Here is a 23,994-nt window from a genome sequence, read left to right as displayed (position 1 = left end):
TACACAAGAACTGTTATTCCCTCTATCACTGTAGTATTTATTTTCCTTGGAAGTGTCTTGTCATCACAGATGAGTATGGATTATTAAAGTAGATTAAACTTTTGAATTGGTAGAATCTGGGCACTTATCCGAACGACGTAGCACAGCTCAGAGAAGTTATTACTGACACTACAGATGTCAACTCCTAACAGGTGAGCACCAAAACCACATCACAGAGTTACAATATACAAGTACCAGGTATGTAAGTACTTGGTCATGCCTTACTGTATACAGTAAGCCTGTATGGGAGACTGGTAATTACAGCCTGAACCTCTGATTAATCAGCTGAGGCAAGTGTTGGGTCAGTTGTGGGATCACAGGTGAGAGTAATGTAGCTGTGCTCCCGGAAGGGGTGGAACTCGACTCCACCTCCTCTAAGACCTCATTTAAGGGCTGACCCCCACTGAGGCAGGATCTCTCGGAGATTGCTCCTCAGTGAAGGCTGCCCCAGCTTCTTCAGCTAAGGCATCAACACTGGTGAGTTTAACCTTTGCATATAACCTTTGTACATTTACCATCATCTTCGCTAACATCTTTATATTAGCCACCTATACAAAGCCTCAAGCAAAATTTATCAGTTTGGCTGTGGAGCTGTATGAAGACATAAAACAAGCTGATTACTACACAGCTGTAAAGAACAGAAACAATTTTGTTCCTGAACTGTTCGGAGGAGAAGCACTTGAATGAGGTGCTTTGTCCTGTGTACTAGTCAGATAAGTATATAGGCACTGCAGAGAGTCTCATTGTTGTCCACAATAGATATCAGCACCAACCTCTAATTAGTTCACTGTTTCAGGTCTTTACTGGCTTTATTCAGAGCAGCGCTTTTGGTAGCATTCTGTAAGTTGAGTTTGTGTTTTGAGTCTCATTCTTGCCATAAGAGGGTAATGAGAATGTGAAGATGTCTTTTGTACTGATATCTCTGTGTTTTCTTCCTTCTTTACAGCATTTTGTTTGCAGACATTGTGGGATTTACTAGTTTGGCATCGCAGTGCACTGCCCAAGAACTGGTGAAGCTGCTAAATGAGCTCTTTGGCAAATTTGATGAGTTAGCTACTGTAAGTACTTTTTTTTTTTTAATTTAAGTTAATTTAATTTAATTTAAGTTTTGAGCCCTTCACTGCAAGTAAGACATTGAGGCCCTGAAGTGTGTTCAAAAAAGGGCAGCTAAGCTGGTGAGGGGTCTCGAGCACAGGCCATACTAGGAGAGGCTGAAGGAGCTGGGAATGTTCTGTCTGGAGAAGAGGAGGCTCAGGGGGGACCTCATTGCTCTCTATAACTACCTGAAGGGAGGTTGTAGTGAGCTGCGGGTCAGCCTCTTCTCTCATGTAACTGGTGATAGGACTAGAGAGAATGGCTTCAAGCTGTGCCAGGGGAGGCTCAGGCTGGATGTTAGGAAATACTACTTCTCTGAAACAGTGGGCAGGCAGGCAATGGAATGGGCTGCCCAGGCAGTCGGTGGAGTCGATGACCCTGGAGGTGGTGAACGTTTGGACATTGTGCTGAAATATATGGTTTAGTGAGAACTATTGGTGATTGGTGGGTGGCTGGACTGGATGATCTTGTAGGTTTTATCCAACCTTGGTGATTCTGTAAGTCTATATTATTACTGATTCTTGTGTTTTGACCACTGCATTTAAATTTGTGCCAGATTCCCCAAGGAAAAAGAATTTGAGTGAAATGTTCTTTGTTCTAAAGTCTAGTAGTACCACAGGCATTTCTCAAGAAATGAGATGCTCCTAAAGATGTTCTCAAAGCAAATTGCACTTAAAAATGTTTTCCCATTGAAGAAAACAAATCTTCTTTCATTCTATCTTGTTTGCTAATCTAGTCCTCAGAGCCCTAATTTCTGACAAGTAGCACCTCTACGTAAACTATGCTTCTCCATTGTCTGTCTTACCTTCTGACTCTATACAGCAGCTTAGAGAACATACTGCTTCAGGTCTATCATGCAGCATCCATGTGTTCCAAATTCACTTTTAATCTTCCATGAGAGGTCTGAAGTCTATGGAGAATTTGACTTCCACTCTGAAAGGAGAGGATATGATGCCAGGGTTGAGGAAGGCCTATTCTCTCTCAGATTAGATTATAATTTGTTCAAGTGCTATGTCTTAATTTGCACTGTGTTCAGGTCAGAACAGAGAAGAACATCTGTGTGTTCTGTCTTTTCAAGAAAAGCAGAAGAATAAGTTGGATGCCGAGAAAGGATGAAGGTGGATTTTCTATTTATTTTTTTTAATAATAAAAGACTTTCTGCAACTAATTAATCAGTGGAAATCCTGTCAATTCATTATAGAAAGGAGAGGCCCCTTCCTAGAGAACGTCAAAGACATGTAGGCTTGAAATAAAAGCTACTGCCCCGCATAGCTGAGCATTGGCAGAAGCTTGAATATCTTAAAAAATTTTAATAGCTGCTTATCTTACTTTCATTACAGAATTTCTCCTCCAAATGATGACAAGTCATTCAGTAAGCTCTTTAAAAATTTCATGTTTCCAATTGTAGTTATCTTAGCCATTAACCTTAAGGCAATGTAGCAGCACGTAAGCTTTGTGACATAACAGACACATAGAAACACCCATGCCATTGACATGCAGCATGGCACTGAAGCCAGAGAAAGGGCTACTGCGCCAATGCTCATTCCTTTACCTCTGGCCACATACAGCTAACTGGATGTGCCAGGGGACCAGGCAGATGCTAGCTTGTGATGTGAGGTCATTCTTTGGTGGGGTAGAAGCAGATTAGAAACAGAAGTGGAGATTTAAAAAAAAAAATAAATTTGCTTTCTGTTCAGCCTGTGTACTTTCCAAATTTGTATTTTCATTCCAAATTCATCTCCAGCTTTCTTTCAGCTATGTATGAAAGAATCATTATTTACAAATCTTTCTAATTTATACTGTACTGCATCAGTGTATGATTAAAGATGTAATATATGATCTTTCTTTACTTCTGATGTGGTAAATGGAGACTTTGTATTGACTCCTGCATTCAGAAAAAATGTGCTGAGAGCTGTATTTTTTCAGAAGGATTCTGATTTCCTCATTAAAACAACTTCTAGATATTCATTATTAGGTCAAAACAGAGGACTGGATTGATTTAAAAACAATGCTGTGCTTTTTTTTTTTATATTCAAAATGATGAGGGAAGAAAATCCAGGGAACTTAAAGGAAAACATAATGGTGATAGGCATGATCCCTGCAATGCCTTTAGTATGAAGTTCTCCCCAGGGAGTATTGGGAGAAATGGCACCTCTCTCTCACCATAGTCAAGCAGGGAGAGACAGCTTGAGAAGAGAGGAGGAATGGCAGCAGGTATCAGCTCGGCGTCGCAGGCGACCCCCATCCCGACCTACCTCGGTTCCCCTGGTCCCTCTCTGTAACAGGTATGAAGCACTGAAACCAGAGGGAGAGGGGAGTGATGATGATATGGAAGTGCTGCCACCAAGCTTGCCCAAGGTGAGGCGGACAGCTCCACGTTTGAAGACTGCCTCCTCCAAGAAAGAAAGGAGGGTGATAGTTGTGGGCGACTCTCTTCTGAGAGGAACAGAGGGTCCAATATGTCGGCCTGACCCTACCCATAGGGAGGTGTGCTGCCTTCCTGCGGCCCGGGCCAGGGATATTTCTAGAAAACTCCCCAGCCTTATCTGCCCCTCTGATTATTACCCTTTATTGATAGTTCAGGCTGGCAACGATGGGATTGCTGATAATAGCCTGAGGATTATAAAAAATGATTTTAGGAGGCTGGGGAAGTTAGTTGATGGAGCGGGCATACAAGTAGTGTTTGCCAGTATTCCTTTGGTGGCAGGGACAAACACCGAGATAAGCAAGAAAAGCCACCTTGTAAATGCATGGCTAAGAGGCTGGTGCAAACACAAAAATTTTGGATTCTTTGATCATGGGGCAGTCTACTTGGCACCTGGCCTGAGGTCGGCTGATGGGAATTGCTTGTCTCTGAAAGGGAAACGGATACTTGTCCAGGAGCTGGCAGGACTTGTAGAGAGGGCTTTAAACTAGATAGGAAGGGGGAAGGGGATAAAGCCAGGCCTGCCAGAGTTCGGCCTGGGGCAGTGGTATTGGGATTAGGAGAGAGGCGAGGGGCTCAGCTGAGGTGCATCCACACTAATGCACGCAGCGTGGGCAACAAGCAAGAAGAGTTGGAAGCCATTGTGCGGCAGGCAAACTATGACCTAGTTGCCATAACAGAAACGTGGTGGGATTGCTCCCATGACTGGAGTGCTGCAATGGATGGCTACAAACTCTTCAGGAGGGACATGCAAGGAAGGAGGGGTGGCGGTGTGGCTCTCTATGTCAGGGAATGCTTTCATGCTGAAGAGCTTGCGATTGGGGACAATGTGGTTGAATCCCTATGGGTTCGGTGCTGGGGCCTGTCCTCTTCAATATCTTTATTGATGACCTCGATGAGGGCATTGAGTGCACCCTCAGTAAGTTCGCAGATGGCTCTAAATTGTCTGGGAGTGTGGATCTACCTGGGGGTAGCGAGGCCCTACAGAGGGATCTAGCCAGGCTGGAGAGCTGGGCTGAAGCCAATGGGATGAGGTTCAACAAGACCAAATGCTGAGTCCTGCACTTCGGCCACAACAACCCCAGGCAGTGCTATAGGCTTGGGGCGGAGTGGCTGGAGGACTGTGTGGAGGAAATGGACCTGGGGGTACTGATTGATGCACGGCTGAACATGAGCCGACAGTGTGCCTGGGTGGCCAAGAAGGCCAAGGGCATCCTGGCTTGTATCAAGAATGGTGTGGTGAGCAGGACTAAGGAAGTCATCCTGCCCCTGTACTCGGCATTGGTAAGGCCTCACCTCGAGTACTGTGTTCAGTTTTGGGCACCTCAGCACAAGAAAGATATGGAAGTACTGGAGCAGGTCCAGAGAAGGGCAATGAGGCTCGTGAAGGGCTTGGAGAATCAGCCCTACGAGGAAAGGCTAAGGAAGCTGGGGCTGTTTAGTGTGGGGAAAAGGAAGCTGAGGGGAGACCTTATCGTGCTCTTCCAGTACCTGAAAGGTGCTTACAGTGAGAGTGGGGCAGGTCTCTTCTCACTAGTGACAAGTGACAGGACGAGGGGAAATGGCCTTAAGTTGCGCCAGGGCAAGTTTAGGTTGGATATTAGGAAGAACTTCTTTACAGAAAGGGTAGTTAAGTACTGGAATAGGCTCCCCAGTGAGGTGGTTGAATCGCCATCCCTGGATGTGTTTAAGAGCCGTTTGGATGTGGTACTCAGGGATATGATTTAGCAGACGTTTTTTTAGAGACGGGGTACTGTTTAGGCTGCGGTTGGACTTGATGATCTTCAAGGTCTTTTCCAACCTGGGTAATTCTATGATTCTAAGTGTAAGCATGCATGCTGTGTGGTGCTGCTTCTTAGGAAGAAGTAGTTGTAGTATGATTGTCCTATCTAACATCTGTAAGGCTTTAAAACTGAAAAGCTTAAAAAGAAATGCTGTAAAAATACTTTGTGGGAAGCATAGTAGCAAGAATCGGAAAGTGTTATTCTACATGAAATTGCTGAGAGTCTCATGAAGAATCTTGGCATTTTGGCACTTTGACACTTGGTATGAATAGTCTTTTGCTTTTTGTGATCATGGCTCTAAATTTGGCCTGTAAAAAGTGTTTCAGAGAAGCATCTTCTTGAGAGATCTAGGACAATTTAATCCTAAAAGAGTTTGTCCTTCCAACATTTAGAAGTTAATTTATGGCTTGAGGTATTAAAATTTTCAGTTTGCCCGCTGCATTTGAAACATAACAGGAAATCTCTGTTTTAGAGAGTAACAGCTTACAACAGAGTTTCAGTTTGTCTTTCAACTCTTTTAAAAGCTTCTACTTTTTTTTTTTTTTATTATTATTATTATTTTTTTTTTTTAATAGAGAGAAAAGTTCTTATGTTTTCATAGTTACATTGTTAGGTCAAGTTTCTAAAGAAACAAGTGTTAGATAGTTGTATTTTTGTATAACATTGTCTTCCTTCTAAAAACAATTGAGTCAATTGGTCAACTTCAGTTAGTATAAACAAAGGAAAGGAAGCATTAAAAAAAAAAGCTAGACAAAAAGGAGTGACAGTGCTGGCATCCTTGCAGGGGTGTAATTTCAACCTAGACATTCATTGGACAGTCTACATGGAGAACAGTTATTTTGAATGCTTCAGAATTCATCGATATGTCTGGTTACTGAAGTACTTGTAATGTTGTGGTCTCTGGACACACTGATTTTTAGACTCTTAAAACAGCACAGGTTGGATGGGACCAGAAACATCAGGCCCAACACTTTCTGGGAAAAGGGGGCCCAGATAAGATTAGCTAGCACACTGTAGCTAGCGCCCTGTCCAAACATTCCAGAAAGGTGTCTTGAAATGTCAAATAGATTACAATAAACAAATACTTTTTTAAATATTGTCTATTCAAGTTTTAAAGCACATACAAAAGTAAATGAAGCTTTGTTTCTTCCTGTTACTTTCAGAGCAGCGCTTGTATTATAATTCCTCTCATTATCTTGGCTCTTCATGTCAGATGTTGATATTGCTGATATGGAAATAGAGGTTGAATGTTCCTGCCAAAATTCTGTTGCTGTGCAGTCAGAAAAAATGGCATCTGACATGGAAGTGTATGTGAAGAAAATGTGTCATTGAATCACAGAATCTTGAATTCCTCCATGCTGAAAAAAAAATGGCATTCACACACATTTACCAGCATTTGCTAAATGTTCATGGATATCAAACAGTGAGGTGGTGAGTGGTATGCTTCAGCAGTGGTGACAATGACAGTTTTGAACTTGGGCTGGAGGAATCCCAGGCATATATACAGTCTGGAAGGAGCAGTCCTTGAGAGTATCCCTGCAGAGAAGGACCTGGGAATCCTGGTAGATGAAAAACTTAACATGAGCCACCAGTATGTGCTTGCAGCTCAGAAAGCAAATGGTATCCGGGGCTCCATCAGAAGAGGGGTGTCCAGCACAGACAGGGAGGTGATTATCTCCCTTCTCTGTGCATCTTCTCCCCCCTTGTGAGGCCCCATCTGGTGTACTGTGTCCAGATCTGAAGCCCCCAGTACATGAAAGACAGCACTGTTGGAACAGGTCCAGAGGAGGGCCACAAAGATGATCAGAGGGCTGGAGCACCTCCCCTACAAAGACAGGCTGAGGGAGATGGGGTTGTTCAGCCTGGAGAAAACAAACAGCTGTGCGGTGACCTCATTGCAGCATTTCAGTACCTACAGGGAGCCTCTAAACAGGAGGAACCAACTCCTTGAGGGGGTAGATAACAGCAGGATAAGAGAAAGCTGAAGGAGGGAAGATTTAGATTGGATATCAGGGGGAAGTTCTCTACTATGTGTGCAGGAACAGGCTGCCCAGAGAGGCTGTGAATACCCCATTCAAGGCCAGGTTGGATAGGGCCCTGGTCTAGTTCTAAATGTGGAAGTTGGTGGCCCTGCCTGTGGTGGTGGGGGTTGGAGATTCATGATCCTTGAGATCCCTTCCAACCCGGGCCATTCTGTGACTCTGTGGTTCCTGCAAATCCAAGATTTGCTTCTTTGCATAGGACTTTGATGGATTATTTTGATCAGTTCCATATACATGCAGTATACTGAAACTCCTTCTGAAGTCAGCACAGAGAAAGTTATTTCTGGAGCTCAATACATGTCATCCAAAACTGACGCCTAATTCCACTCCAGAAATGCTAGTTTCACTTTATTTGGTTCACTTTAATTTGGTTGATAGCTGTAGGAGAACTGTTAGGTCATGGCTTGAATGACCTGGTAATTGAGCATCTGGTGAAGGGGAGGGTTTGACCTAGAGAGCACAGACAAACTGTTTGCACCTGTGTTCCCCACATGACCAGAAGGGGGTAGACTCAGACTGGAGCCACCTTGAATTCATATAAGTGCCTACCACTGAAGGGGGAGCACCTCTTAATGCTAGGCTGCTTTCTGGGAAGGAGTGTGGTATAGCCAGGGTGCTTCCTCACCAGTTGGGTGAGTTCTGTTCTTTGCCTGGTATTGTTAAGAACCTGTCAGAAACAATTTTGCTTCTTCAGAAGAACTGAAGTGCCCGATGCACACTCTAGCTGTCTAGTGTACTCTTCATATATGTTCTTGGCTAGTCTTATGCAGAACTGCTATGCAGAACATAGCAGTGCATTGGGGAGGACTCATCAGCCTGAAGTGACCACGCATCTTGCGATGGAGGCCAGCAGTGCTAGCCTCAGATGTCAGCTTTGCTCATTTCAATCAGATTTTTATCTCCATGAAGTCTTCCTGAAGACAGCATTCTTTTTAGTCAGTTGGATATGTCTTGCTAGTTCTTCTCAAGTGATTGTTCTTCAGTGATTCTAGTAAACTGAAAGGAATGGATGTTCCCAGTGATTAGGTCTTGAACATTTTCCATGACTCTTTGTTTAGAGTATGACTGAATTTCGTGTTTTTAGCTAGTGAACAAAAGTGACATTTTTTTAAATCCTCTCTGTTGGGGTCGATGAAGCTGGGAAAAATATCTGTTTCCTGAAGTTTAGAGCTTAGTTTTTCTGCTTTTTATAGTGTATTTGCTTAGGATTTGTTTCTCCTTGGACTTTACATAAGAAAACTGTATGTTAAAGAATACTTAATGAAAGTCTTCTAGGAGATGAGCAAATTTATCAGTCATGATGGTTGTGTAAAATATTCTTGTTGAAATCTTCCTTTATTTGCACATCGACAAATCAGTATACGTGACTGTTAAAGAGATTTTTACTCTCAAGAACTAGAACAATTTGACTTTCTAATACTGTCAAATTAGTCTTCATTCAGAGTCAGGAGGGACTTCACAATGAAGTGAAAATATGTAGATGATGTGTGCTAAGAGCTTGTATGCTATTTCAGATCAATATATAAAATTACCAATAAAATTGAGGAAAAGAATTTGAATAAAAATGCTTTTTGTTGCTGTCCTGAGTAATTCTACTTACGCTAAGCCTATGATGTGGGTCTCAAGTATAATGACTTCACAAATCGTTATTAGACTATATGCTTATCTGGATATGGCTAGTCTTCTGCATTCAGGACCTACCGAGGCATTTGTTGTGGTGCTTTCAATACAGAAACAACATCTGTTTTCATTTTCAACTATCTCTATTACTCTGTATAAGCTTTTCTTTTTAAGTCTATCTCACTGTTATTGCTATGAATATGCCTCCACTGTACTGCTAAATCAAACGTAAACACTGCAGTTAGGTCATGCTCAAGGTTTTTAATGCTGAGAAAAGGAGATCTATGAGAACTACCATAGGATGCTGGTACTATTTGTTGGTATTGTTTCATTAATAGGTAACAAGAATGATCTTTCTAATTTTAAACCCAGAGCTCAAGACTTGAGTAAAAGAAATACTAGAATGTTCATGTAGTAACTGAGAAGATTCCATGAAAATCTTTAATTGGCAGATTTCAAAAGCTTATTATCACTATATGTGTATTAACATTGCATTATAACTCATCTCTTGTTGTTTAATAATGGAATTAAATGTGGTAGGTAGGTAAGTATAAATATCAGAAACATAAATTGATCTCTTCTAAAAGATCTCTCATTCTCACAGTTGGCTGAACTTTAATAATTTGGTATTACATTGTACAGTTACACTGTAAAGCCATCTAAGTCCATTCAATTCACTGCCTGTCCTTCTAAGACCCTGAAGGAGGATTACTTGTGCTTACCCTTGTCTTTAATGACATAGTACTGTACATGCACGTCAAAAGGCATTTGGAGCAGTGTCACTGACTATCCATCTGTGCAACTGAAGGATTAGACTAGCAGTGAAGGCAACAGGTATTGACACAAAGATCTTCTGTTAGGCTGTGTTTAAATGCTTTAGAAGAAGGGTATCAAAACTGGCTTCTGAACCAGTGCTACCTATTGATACCAATTAGTATGAAATTGTGTTACTGAATATGTTGTTTTATGCTTATGAGAGTGTAAGTGAATTTGCAAACCATGCCTATGTGTATAAACGTGCATATGTATGGATACATACATTTATGTGGTATGTTACCTAAAATATTATTTTTTCCCACTTCTGTTCCTTTATAATGGGGAAAAAAATGGAAAATTGAATGATTTCCAGTTTTAGCAGAAAGTTGGTTTACTTCCTTTTACAGAAAGTAAACCAACTTTGCTGCTGTTATAATCTCTACTGTGCCTGAACAGTGGATATTGTGGCTACATCAGAAAGATTTTGATTCTTGTAAGCAGAAGCCTAGATGGATGTGCTGTTTGAGAAGCTGAACTGGTATAATTAGGCCATCTTTTTTCCAGTTTAAAAGCCCCATTTTTATTTTTATTTTTTTCTGTTGCTGAAGGCAAGTCTGTCTTGTAAAAAGAGGGAGGGCAGGTTGGATTGTTCTTATTAACCTTCATCATATTTGCAAAAGCTGCTTCAGAAGATCATTTATCTGCATAGTCCCAATTGTAGAAGTTGGATTCCCTGAATTCTTATACTTTTCCCTACTGTATCCTAAATGATAAGACGTTGGTATAGTCTGTGAGGTATACTGTCATTTGTTGATATTTCTTCATAGCTTATTAGTCAAAGGTATTGCGTTGTTAAAGGCACTTTGTTCTCTCTTCAGGAATGAGTGTTCTGCTCAGACTGATATACTAATTCTCACATCCCATCATTGGTTTTTCGAAATGGGAGTAATTTAGTCAGGAATATGATTGCAGAACTTGCATTATATGCAAGCAGGAGATAAATGATAATACAGAGTGACTGTCTCTTTTGATCTGTAAGCGTGTCATACAGTAGAGCAATCATGCTATATTTTAAGTTGTGCATTCCCAATATGTTAATCCCAAGCATGCATTCCTTTGCAGATAAATGCATTGTCTTGGAGTGCAAACTATTCCTGATAGTGTCTTGTAGCTTAGAATTTGCTTTATAGTGTTATTGTGCTCTTTGTATCTGTTGTAGTTTCCAGGGAAATAAGATGACATTACTTTTGGAGCAGCCTACACTGAAAGATATATGCATGTCAGCTGTTCTGTACAGGGAACCCAGACTTCATGAACTTGTTCCTGCGAGTGCAAAAAGATTGACTGATTGTGTTATTGAAGAAGATATTCTCCTATAAATATTAGACAATTTCTGTGAACAATAAAACTTTTCCCATTCTGTTTTTATTAAAGGAAAATCACTGCAGAAGAATAAAAATCCTAGGTGACTGTTACTATTGTGTATCAGGCTTAACCCAACCCAAAACGGACCATGCCCATTGCTGTGTTGAAATGGGACTGGATATGATTGACACAATCACGTAAGTATTGCACATGGTAAATGTGGAAAGGAGTGCTATAGCAGCTTTTATATACTCAGAAAAGATGTTTTCAAAGGAACGGTAGTATCTGGTAGCATTGCCCACCTAACAGTGTATCCTATTGCTTTCAAGTCACAGCTACCGTGTTCACAAAGCATAATTTTAGACACCAAATTTTGAATCCAGTTCCTCACTGTGAGGGAAAATGTACACAAGCATGAGTATGTAGAGGGGATTTTTGTACTGATAGAGATATGAATGATCATGAGCAATTGTGAAATAGTTCAGTTGTTATTCAATGAAATGAAGGAATCTGAGTTCTTGTACTTACGCTGTTCAGTATCACACTATTTCACTCACCAGTATGCAAAAATCAAAGCTAGTACTGATATATACAGGTGCATGTGTTTGCATATGCTTGTATTCCTAAAATGATAGCTTGCTGGTTTCTCCTTTCTGTATCATGTTTAACTCTTCCATTTAAATTTAGCCTGCTCTTCAGAAATGTAGTGTGAAACTTACTTTGCTGATAAGGATTTTTCATGCTTCAACATTCTGCTTTGATCAGTATTTTGCCAAGATTTAAAAGTGAATGCAAGAGAACTGTGAATGAGCTTTTAGCAAGAGTTGGAGATCTATTTTATTGCTTGAGAGAGGGAGTAAAGAGATTTCTTCACTACTGCCTTGCTCTGTGCATATGTGTGTGTGTTTTAGAGAGAATCTTTAGAAGAGAGTGAATTCATTAATTATGTATAGATATATAAATACTAATCAACACAGTGCTTTTATTATTACATTTGGGATGGGCTTGTTGTTCTGGTATGTTGTCTGCTTCTTACTGCGAAAGTATGTCACATTAGGGCCTCAGTTTGGCATTGTAAAGTGTTTGGTTACTGTTTGCATTACCTGTCATTCTTTTCTTCTGGCTGCTGGGAGTATGGATTTGATTCAGGGTTCTCCTTCTGCTCACTTTAATCCCAACATTTTAGAGCTGCAGAAAAAAGAAAACCTGCTTTCATTATAGAAGTGAATCAACCACAATGTAATTTCAATTTAAAACTACAGTAAACTATTAAATGCAGAGATACAAGATCTTACAGAGCAAACATACATAACATTTATGAATTCAAATAGTGCATTTTTTGCGGTTACTTCTCAGTTATCCTTAAGTGCTACTTAAAACAAAATAGAAACATAGTGCAGTATCTTATAGGTTTATCTTTGTTTCACGTCATGTCACAGAACAGCACTCCAAAGCTATTTAACATATGACTCTTTCTTTGTATTGGTCTTTTCCACTGACTTCTAATAATATTTCTTAATTTCAAAGCCAAATTTTGAAGTCATGTTTAAGTCTTTGCAAATCAGACCACAAAGAAATACTTTCTCCTTCCCAGTAAGTTACGTATCTGTTTATTTTAATAAACCATGAGTATTCATTATTCCTCAGGTAATTGCAGTAGGAAGTTGTGGGATTTGGTCAATGAGAGAGAGAGAGACTTAAAAGCCACTTTCTTAAAAATTCCCATGCCTAACATTTGGAACATTCTACCTTCCTTACCGTTTCTGTTGAGTCTTTGTCACATGTTTTCTATGCCATACATTTGTAAGTGTGGATGCTTATGCATGTACATACAGGTAAACACATAAAGCAGATGCAAGTGCAGATCATGCTTACTTGTGCAAACTGTTGGTTTTGTAGAGGATTGTATCATTACCTGCTCACTGAGTTCACTGAATCTCTTAAGCAAGTTGGTTTGTCTCTTTGGAAGTCATAGCTGTTTGTTCCAACACAGCTAATACGTGCTTCTGTTCCTGCATATCAACCTTAAACATTTCAGTGAGCCTGGATCCACTGATCTTTCTTTATAGAGGATTTTTAAGAACTAAAAATGAGAGAAGTACTTAAAAACAAATCAAGACTGATTCCCATTTCCAGTTCTGCCATGTGTGTGTTGTTTTTTTTATTATTGTAATGTTGATTTACTGAACCTTTGGGTATTTAAATTCTCCTTCTTGATTTGCCTTTATAATTTTCAGTATGATCAATAGTAGTAATAAAATTTTCTTTGTATGGATGCTCTCATGATAATGTGAAATTTGATAAAGGGGTTGTATTAAAAAGGGAAGACTTCTCTTGCTCTGTTCAGCCTAGCAGATAACAGTAAAAATATCAAGTGTCTTTAAAAAAGAAGTGCAAAGAGCGTGAAGCCAATTTTTTCTCAGTAGTACCTAGTGTCAAAGTAAAAGGCAATGGTCAAATAAAAATGAAAGAAAAATTCCTTTTTAAACATTAAAAAATAATTACTGTGGAAGTGGCCAAATATGGGAGAAGTTAGAGAGGGATGGTTGTGGATCTTACATTCTTGGAGATATTTAAAACCCAGCTGGGTTTTAAAACTCAGCAATTCTGTGGTTCTTTAGAAACTGTAGTAGAATGTATGTTGACTGATACTAGCATTTTATTTTCTAAAGTCATGCTAATTTGGAAGACATCAGAGTAGGTAGTCAGTGGACAAGGCACTGGGTGGAGGGCAAGATAGAGACAAAGCAAGACCACTCTGGATTTTATTTAAGGTCATTGAATTTCTAGAGCTATTGGAGCAGGATCGGAGGAGTGCCACTAAGTTGATCAGAGGTCTGGAGCACCTCTATTATGAGGAAAGAATCCCAGAATGGCCTGGGTTGGAAGGAACTCCAAGGATCATGAAACTCCAGCCCCCACCATCACAGGCAGGGCCACCAACCTCCACATTTATTACTAGGCCAGGCTGCCCATGGCCCCATCCAACCTGGCCTTGAACACCTCTATCTCCTTCAACTTAAAACCATTTTCCCTTATCCTGCTGTTATCTACTCCTTCAAAGATTTGGCTCCCCTCCTGTTTAGAGGCTCCCTGTAGGTACTGAAATGCTGCAATGAGGTCACTGCACAGCTGTTTGTTTTCTCCAGGCTGAACAACCCCATCTCCCTCAGCCTGTCTTTGTAGGGGAGGTGCTCCAGCCCTCTGATCATCTTTGTGGCCCTCCTCTGGACCTGTTCCAACAGTGCTGTCTTTCTTGTACTGGGGGCTCCAGATCTGGACACAGTACACCAGATGGGGCCTCACAAGGGGGGAGAAGATGCACAGAGAAGGGGGAGGCAATCACCTTCCTGTCTGTGCTGGACACCCCTCTTCTGATGGAGCCCCGGATACCATTTGCTTTCTGAGCTGCAAGCACATACTGGTGGCTCATGTTAAGTTTTTCATCTACCAGGATTCCCAGGTCCTTCTCTGCAGGGTTACTCTTAAGGTCTACTCCTTTTAGTCTGTCCCTTGAGGGAAAGTTTGAGGGAACTGGGCTTGTGTTGCTTGGAGATGAGAAGGCTCTGGGGAGACCTCATTGTGGCCTTCCAGTACTTGAAAGGAGCATATAAACCAGACAGGGAACAGCTGTTTATGAGATTGGATAGCGATAGGGCAAGGGGGAATGTTTTCAAAATGAGACATGAGATTTAGGTTAGATTTTAGGAGGAAGCTTTTTATACAGAGGGTGGTGACACACTGGGACAGGTTGCTCAAGGAGGCTGTGTATGCCCCATCACTGGAGACGTTCAGGGCCAGGCTGGATGTGCCTCTGAGCAGCCTGGTCTAATGGAAAGGTAGGGGGGCTGAAACTAGATGGTCTTTGAGGTCCTTTTCAACTCAGGCCATTCTATGATCCTCTGTCCATATAAACAATGATTCATTTATTATTACTGTGAGGAATTAAGTGTGTGAGTAATGTTCCTGCAGGAGGCAATTAGATGAGACCAGACTCTTCTCAGTGGTGTGCAGTGGTAAGACCAGGACCAACAGCCAAAAACCAGAACATAGGGTGACAGAATACTTGAACAGGCTGCACAGATAGGTTGTGGAGTCTCCTTCTTTGGGGATATTCATGACTCATCATTACACTTACCTTTGTGACCTACTGTAGGGAACCTAGTTTAGCAGTGGGGTTAGTTTCGATCTCTAGAAGTACCTTCCACCTCCTGTGATTTTGCCAGTAAGGACTGCAAGTTCCAGGTTCAATAGATATTTCTCTCCTTAGTAAAACAGAACTACCAGTTCTGTTCATGCTAGAGAACATGAAGATGGTGCATTCCAAGAACACTTAATCTTAATTATATTTTTTCTTTTACAGCAAATGGAGTATCATCTGTTCAATTATTTGTTATATTCTGGCTCTAGTTCTCTTGCTGACAGGAGTGTGTGGATAAGTCAAGTGCACAAAGAGCTTTGGAGATGGAAAGCAGGCTCTATTGAAGATTAGATAAAAACTTTGCGCTCCTTTATAAACACAAAAGCCGGAAGATGGATTGCCCAGATTATTTTGTTTGGAAAATGTGCTGAGCAGATAAAACAGGAGAAGTATAGAGCTTATGATGGTATAGTTGGAATGAAAATGCATCCCATGGGTTGCAAACAAGCAAATGAGCAAGTAAACAAAACAGACAGCATTCTGGTTGATGAAAACTTTAACATAAGCCAGCAATGTGTGCTTGCAGCCTGGAAGGCCAATGGTATATTGGCTTCCATAGAAGAGGGATGGCCAGAAGGGACAGGGAGGTGGTTGTTCCCTTCTATTCTGCCTTCCTGAGTCCCCATCTAGAGTACTGTGTCCAGGTCTGGAGCCCCCAGCACAGGAACGATGTGGAGCTTTTAGAGAGGGTCCAGAGGAGGGCCACAAAGACAATCCAAGGGCTGGATCACCTGTGCTCTTTGGAAAGGCTGAAGGAACTGAGTTTGTTCCACCTGTAAAAGTGAAGACTGCAGGGAGACTTCTTTGTGGCCTTCTAGTACTTAAAGGGAAATTTATAAACATGAGGAAAACCAACATTTTACAGAGGTAGATAGTGATAGAACAAGGAAGAATGATTTTAAACTAAAGGAGGGAAGATTTAGGTTAGATGTTGGGGGAATTTCTTTACAGAGAGAGTGGTCAGGTGCAGGAACAGCTTGCCTGGAGAGATTGTGGATGCCTCACCACAGGAGATTTTCAAGACCAGATTGGATGGGGCCCTTGGCAATCTGATCTAGTACTTGATCTAGCAGCTGGTAACTCTACTTGTGGTAGGGAGCTTGGATCTGATAATCCTTGACGTCCCTTCCAACCCAAGACATTCTATGTTTCTATGATAATTTCTTTCTACCAATATCTACCATTTCAGTTTGAAGCCATTTTCTGTCATATTGTAATTACATTCCCTTCTTAAAAGTCACTTCCCAACTTCCTTGTAGACCCCCTTCACATACTGGAAGGTCACTATAAGGATCCCTGTAGAGCCTTCTTTTCTCCAACCTGGAGATCCTCAGTTCTCTCGGCTTGCCCCCTTTGGGAGGTCCTACAGCCCTCTGTTCATTGGAGGCTTTGTAAAGACAAAGTACTGGAAGTGAATGAAGTCTGTCTCCTCAACAAAACATTTTTTAAATGTTGAAACTCAAATGGATTCTGTTATAAAAGGTAGTTACGTGATGACAAATCTGACTGCAAAAAAAACAGAACTATTTCCTGATGGTGAGTTTGCTAAGCAATGTATGGAAAGCACAGCAAGTATAGTGTGTCCTAATAAAAAACAAAGCATATTTTTCTAAAATCAGTTTATCTCACCAGATTATAGCCAGGTGAAGTGAAGAAACATGAACATATATTGAAAGAACTTTGGAAAGTAAAGCTGCCAATTTCAAATTTTATGCTTTGGTGATAGATGAAAGTACTGATGCTACAGATATGACTTAACTTGCCGTTTTCACTAGAGCTACTGATAACAAATATAATGTCACTGTTGCTTTGTTGGTGCCACTGAAAGACACAACAAAGTGTCTTGATTTGTATGAAACAGTAAAATAAAAATACATTAAAGCCATTTTCTTCAACCTTTGTCAACATATCTGGTATAGTTACTGATGATGCTCCTGTGCTGGTTGGTTAAAAAAAAAAAAAAAAAAAAAAAAAAAAAAAAAAAAGATGAGCTTATAAAATTAATAGATGATGATGCAGTTGCCACTGGTAACTTACATGTATCATCATAGTATCATAGTATTGTGCGAGTTGGAAGGGACCTTAGAGATCATCGAGTCCAACTCCCGGGATTCGAGCCCTCTGTGTAGCAGAGCGGCACTTCTACCCCCTGCTCCACAGGAGGGATTCGAACCCGGGCCCCCTGGTGTTGCAAATGGGAATTCTACCGCTGCGCCACCGGGGCACACAATGTGATGAACTATCACTGCATCAAGAAAATTTACATGCAAACGCTGTAAAAATAAATAGTGTCAAACAAAATGTCATCAAAGGTGAGAATTCAGTCCAAAGGATTGAATCTTTGCCAATTCTAGGAGTTCCTGAATATGGGTTCATCATTTACTTTTCTGAAAGAAGAGGGCTATGTTGGGGTAAGATGCTAAAAAGGCTTTATGATTTCCAAAGTGGGATCAAGTCCTTTGTGGAATCAAAAAGAAAATTTGTGCCAGAATGTGAAGATTAAAAATGTATCACAAATTTTTGGTGGATTTGATCATTCATTTAAATGAGTTAAATATGCATCTTCAATGTGAAAGCTTCCTTATCTGTGCTATATTTCAGGCAATAGCAGTATCTGAAATGAAACTTTAACTGTAGCAAGCTCATGTTATGGTGAATATTTTCATGCATTTTGATACATTGTCTAAACACAGTTCTGTGAACAGTGAAAAAAAACCAGCTGTATTTTCCATTTTGATAACTAAATTTGAGAATGGGTTTCAAAAAATCATTTTTTGTGTGTGTGTATTTGCAACTCCATTTTTAGTTGGCATAAATAAGTTAAAGATTTTCACATGGATTGTGAAGAGTTGCAATCAGACATTAAACTCAACAAAAAATGGTTCTGTATCTTTACCAGGCTTTTATAAGCACTTTCTTCCCAGAGAAAAATATCCCTCACTTCACAGTCACACCTTATTCATGTCATCACTTTTTGGCAGTACATACATTTGTGAACAATTATTTTCAAGCATGAAGCACAGGAAGAAAAATATTACATCAAAATGAACTGAGTGAGCTCTGATGAACACCTTGAGAACTCACTGAGAACAACAACCACCTCTACTGAACCAAGCTGTTGCATTAGTTTCACAAAAACAAGGCCAAACTTCCCACTAGCTTCATGTTTCTGTTGCTCTTTGTTGTTGTGTTAATTAAAAAACAACAACAAAAAAACAAATAAAAAAACCCTATAAAAATAAACCTTGTTACTTAAATAAATAAAATGTATGATATATTTCCTATGTGGCCCAAGGTAATTCCTATTCACTCAGTGTGACCCAAGGAAGCCAAAAGGTTGGACAATTATGGTATAACTTGTATATATTATGGGAGAGGATAAGTATTTTATAATCGGAGACTTGTCTTCCATATTGAATATTCCTGCTACTTGTGGGATTCAGAGAGATGTGAAGGGAAAGACTTAGGAACCCTTGCTTTCTGAAATTTAGGTGCCTTACTGGGGTCTATCAGGATAAATCAGTTTTTTTGTGTTTCCATCAAATAGATGAATGGTATGTGAATAACACATTGATAACTTCACCTTATATTGATGACTCCTAAAAGATGGCAGTTAGTCTTATATTGCATCTGCATGTTCTGCTGCTGTTTAGTTAATTATTGTGGAGTCTGACACTTGAACCATCTCCTACCTCATGGGAAAGTCGTTAGATGAACTGAGGAAAAAGGGGGGAATTACAACAGATAATTAGGAAAGCCAAAGTTCAATGTCTGAGATTTTTGTGCCTGATCTTTGGTTTGGAAAAGAAGAGAGAGGCACTAACTTACCTGGTGTCAGTACTGTACTCAACTTTAAGGAAGACAAATAAGAAAGAGGACAATGGGGCCTAGCGTTCCCTTGAAGCAGGGGCAGGATGGGGAGGTCAATACAATCAGCAGCACAGGTATTATCTTGTACTATGGCTGTGACTTAGAGGAATTGACAGTGGGTAGCCGTGCAGGAGACAGGAGAGACCTCCAAGTCACCAGTGGCTCCTGCTGCAACTGTGCCACATACTCCCAAGCCAAATTAGATGCCCAGGACTAGCAGTGAGAACTGGGGATGAACAGCAGCCATCACTTGAAATGGTAGTAAACTCTGGGCTTAGCTTAGACTTTTTTTTCTTCTCTCACAGATGGGCCCTATTAAGTGCCCAGGAACATGCAGTAGGGGCTGCAGATGGAAGTCCTCTCCCACCTTCCTGTGAAGACAGAAAGTTATTGTTAGGTGGCTTGCATTGTTATCTCCTTTCTTTTCCTCAGGCGCTTTGTCAAGCACACAGAGCACATAAGAAGCAGTGTAACAGTGACTCCTTGGACTTGTATTTAAGGTTTGCCTGCAAGCAGATACTGTACAATGAAAGGTTGTCTTTCAGTAGGTAGAAATAGGACAAGAAGATACTTAATCTATTAGAAAGCTGTGCATAAGTCTCTCTCTGCTGTTGCATTAAGTATGACCGAAAATTGTGTCAGGCCTAGATTTCCTATGGGGCCAGTAGATTTCTACAATTACCCGCATTAGTGAGGGCTGACATGGCATGTAGTTCTGCAGCAACTCAAGGCTACTTTAATTTTTTAAATTAATGCCAGGGGTATTACGCTGTTCACTTTTCATCCTGTCTTATGCTGCACATGCCCTTTCATTAATTGTATTTTTTAAAGTACAACTATACAAGAGATAAATTTGATTGTTACCCCTATAAGAGCTGTAAAGTTCTTCTAAAGACCTCCATCTCTTGTGGCTTGATGATATTTTTGAAAACATAGTGGTCAATGAAAGGTAAGGATTAATTATAGCCAGAGTATGAGTTTAAGGTCTTCTCTTATTAAATTCCTTGGAAAATTTAAATTTAGAAACCTACAGAAAATTAATCATTACATAAATTAGGTAGCTTTTTATTTTCTCATTATGTGTGTTGTTGGACTGAAACTTAAATGTGAAATTCCATATGCCTTTGTAGCATGACAAACTGCAAAGATTTATGTACAGCATTATCTCCTCATGAACTATGCAAGTTTATTTGTTTCAAGGCTCCATTTCAACATTAACAAGTCATTGTAGGGTGAGAATGTACTTCACAAAGAATCCTCCCTTACAGTGGCATCAAAATCAAAACACTTTTAATAATGACTTCACCAATTAATTCCTCCTTTTCCATGTACACAATGAAAATCTCTCAAGTTTAGCTTTAATTTATGGGTTGTAGTCCATAGTTAGAGGTGATTTCTTCCAATGGCTTTGGAGATACATTAATGTTTATTATCACTCTTCTTCTATTGTTCTTGCACTGATTTAGCAGATTCATCCTATTTTTGTTCTTCACTCCTAATAGAGTGAAATCATTTCTTGAATCATGTATATACTTATTAATTTTGGAGAAAGCACTGAAAAAGAAAATAAGAGTAATGGTATTGTCTAAAGATTTATATTCTGATGCTTTATGTTCCAGATCTGTTGCAGAAGCCACAGAAGTTGATCTCAACATGAGAGTTGGATTACATACAGGAAGGGTGCTTTGTGGGGTCCTAGGTCTCCGAAAATGGCAATACGATGTCTGGTCAAATGATGTTACTTTAGCCAATGTAATGGAAGCTGGAGGATTGCCTGGGTAAGTCTGAGAAAAACCTACAGAAAAAGAACCAGAGACCCGTATAGGTGAATAGTTTATTTCGTTCTTTGTACCATACACACTATACTTGCTATTGATAAGAAGGGTCAAGTATTGTGTACATTAAGAGCAATCACTGCATTATCTCCTGTGGAACTGTGCAAATGATCTTAAAGTTTTTGTTAGTAATAGACTAGAAGTAAAATTTTGAAAATAAGGGTAAAAATATTCAATTTATAAGTGTTTTCCAAACCCCTTTTTAGAAACTGCCACACATAAATAGAAAGACAGCAGTAGTAAAGTAAGAGTGCTAGACTTTCATCATCATTTCAAGTTATAAAAGTAAAGCTCCCTGTATTTGCACACGTGAAGGGGGACAGGAGGGTATATGGATGTTCCTTGCTGTTTACAAGGACAGATGGTCAATATGAGGAGTCTGCTATCAAAAGAAGATATCTGCGTACATGTTCAGATATCCATCATATGTCTGCAAACCTGCAGCCATTCTATGAGGCATGTCTTGGAATTCTAAGTACTTCTTGGACAGCCTTAGACTCAATGTAAGTGGACACAGTGCATCCAAATGCATCTGTATGCAACTTGAATTTGGGCTAGAATCTTCCAGTCTTTGTTAGATTTTTACAAGATTATGATATTCTGAACACAGGAACAGTAGAGCCTCTTCATTTTTGTGTCTGAGTGAATTTCTGTTTGCTACATACATCTCATATGAGACTGTTTAGGCAGAGTGTTTCTGAGTATTCCTTACCTTGAAGCTTCCCAGTTAAAAAAGAAACAAACAAAAAACAACAAAGAAAAGTAGTAACAGCTTTTCAGATATCGTGTAGGAAGTTATTTCAAATATGAATGATTTTTCAGGAGAAAATGTGAAAATGTTTTTTTGGATATGCATACTCACATACTGTATCAAAAATGGCTGTGCTTCACAAATAAAGTGAATGAGAAATCTGCCTATAAAGCAGAGGAAGTAAATGGTGCAATTGAGAACTGTAAGGGGAAATGGGATGAGAAGAACAAAAATTTCATCTTTTATGCACATAAGAGGTTTGGAGTGTTTTTCTCAATGGACAGAGAAATAAATTAACAAAAACACACAATATGAAAGATGATGTGCAGACTTCCGCTTTCTACAAATCAAAAAGTCTGCAAATCTTTGGAGATATTGCAGTTACCATTTTGCTAGAAATACTTTATTTGGTAAAAATACAGATCCTATTATGATCTTTTGCACAGTAGCAACTAGTGACATATCATTGCTTTAAAGAACAACAACCTATTTTTCTCTCCAGGAAAGTTCATATTACAAAGACCACCCTAGAGTGTCTAAATGGGGACTATGAAGTAGAACCAGGATATGGCCATGAAAGGAATAGTTTCTTGAAGAAACATAATATTGAAACATACTTTATTGTGCCATCCCATAGGAGAAAGGTAGGCTCCACAAATTCTAGGTAATTTTGTAGCTTAACGACTGTTCCATGATACTCTGAAAACAGCGGCAATACTGGTATTTCTTCTAAAAGTTTTTCAACACTTTAAATTAAGATTTTTTTATTTCTTTTTAAAAGTGAGACAGGAAAAAAAAAAAAAAAGCTAACCTTGTACAGTACCTTGAAAAGACAATGAATTTTATAATTAAAATAATAGGATTTTTTTGTTGTTTATTAAGATTCTGTAATCTATATATCAGAAATAAGATACATTAGTTCATATCTATTTCATCTCCTATCAAAAGACTGTTTCAAATTACTACTGCTTGACAGCTTGGCTATTTTTCTTTGCTCTCTCATTCTCATGTTGCTATGTCATTTTTCTCATGCTCTTATAACTCTTTTTACAATCACTTGTGATATTGGTGACTCCCTTTCTAGGCCTATAGGAATCCCTAGTGAATAGATGCAGAAAAACTAGTATTTTAGACATGTCGTGCCCTCAGCAGAAAGGACAGTTAAATGAATTCAGCAGTAGCTGAATTAACATTCCCTGGAAATGTATTAATCTTGCCAAGCTGCAGAACATAAGTCTTTTTATCTAAGTCAGTGTGCTTTCAAATATATATATATGCCAGTGCACCACAGATCAGTTATTTATTCTCAAGCTGGGTGAATTTTCAAAGATTATTACAACAAATCATTCATTGTCCAAAGCATGCCCTTTGTCCTGCTAAGCTGAGCTGCTTGTGACAAATTAAAAATAATTTTCCCTCCTTGCTCTGCCACCTCAGACAACTGCATTGAATTTGGTGATCTCTTTCCTATAATAGCCACTTTCCCCCCAGATTTTATCATGCTATGCTTCCCTCTCCCTTCAGCCTATTTCTTTTGTCAAACCCTGTAAAAACCCTTTTGTCAAACACTGGGGAAAGAGAAGTAAGTCAGCAGAACCGCAAGGAACAATAATGTTTTCTGCTCTTTTCTTCCTTTTGGTGGAGAACAGAAAATTGAAAGTGTGAAAAGAACAAGGTAAGAGAAGATTTTAGCTCATTTGAGCAGGAACCTCACTTCTTACGTGTTATTCAGGATTTAGCAACGTTGATAGAAATGGCTGTGGCTCCTCATTCTAGATAGATCTTCAGAATAAGGAAAGTCCCAGCAGTGTAATGGTAATGGAATGTTAGCATTTGGTGAATTCAGTGATAGTTGGTGACCTTTAAGCAGTTTCATTCAGTTACTCCTTTTCCTCAATCAGTTACTGACACCTCAGATCCTGAAACCCTGAAAATTTCATTCCATTGGTATTCATGAATGAAAACAACATAAGCAATATTCATATTTAGGACAACCTTTTTAATGCAAAAACACACCTCTGACATAAGTAAGGATGTATTGAAAGTCCACAATTATCATTTAAAAATATTAGGTGTTTCAAACATTTTCAACATTAAATGAAGCTTATCTTAGTTAACTTGCATAAAATATTTGCATGTTGAGAAGGTTTTTATTGTTCTTTATATATATATATGTACGTATATTGTGCCAGAAAACACAGAATATAAATT

The 23,994-nt window shown here is 39.5% G+C and overlaps 1 protein-coding gene across 1 annotated transcript in view; it reads left to right on the top strand.

Moving 5' to 3' along the window:
* ADCY1 (adenylate cyclase 1) overlaps nt 1-23,994 on the top strand; it is a 147,334-nt gene that overhangs the window by 74,455 nt on the left and 48,885 nt on the right. The window contains exons 4-7 of the mRNA XM_072329806.1: nt 986-1,097; nt 11,196-11,323; nt 20,817-20,975; nt 22,286-22,427. Coding sequence (XP_072185907.1) covers nt 986-1,097; nt 11,196-11,323; nt 20,817-20,975; nt 22,286-22,427 — 541 coding nt within the window. The remainder of the gene's footprint in view (nt 1-985; nt 1,098-11,195; nt 11,324-20,816; nt 20,976-22,285; nt 22,428-23,994) is intronic.

This window comes from Excalfactoria chinensis, chromosome 2, assembly GCF_039878825.1.
Source record: "Excalfactoria chinensis isolate bCotChi1 chromosome 2, bCotChi1.hap2, whole genome shotgun sequence".
NCBI lineage: Eukaryota > Metazoa > Chordata > Aves > Galliformes > Phasianidae > Excalfactoria > Excalfactoria chinensis.
The sequence above is the reverse complement of the archived record's forward strand: the minus strand, read 5'-3'. Positions and strand labels throughout refer to the sequence as shown.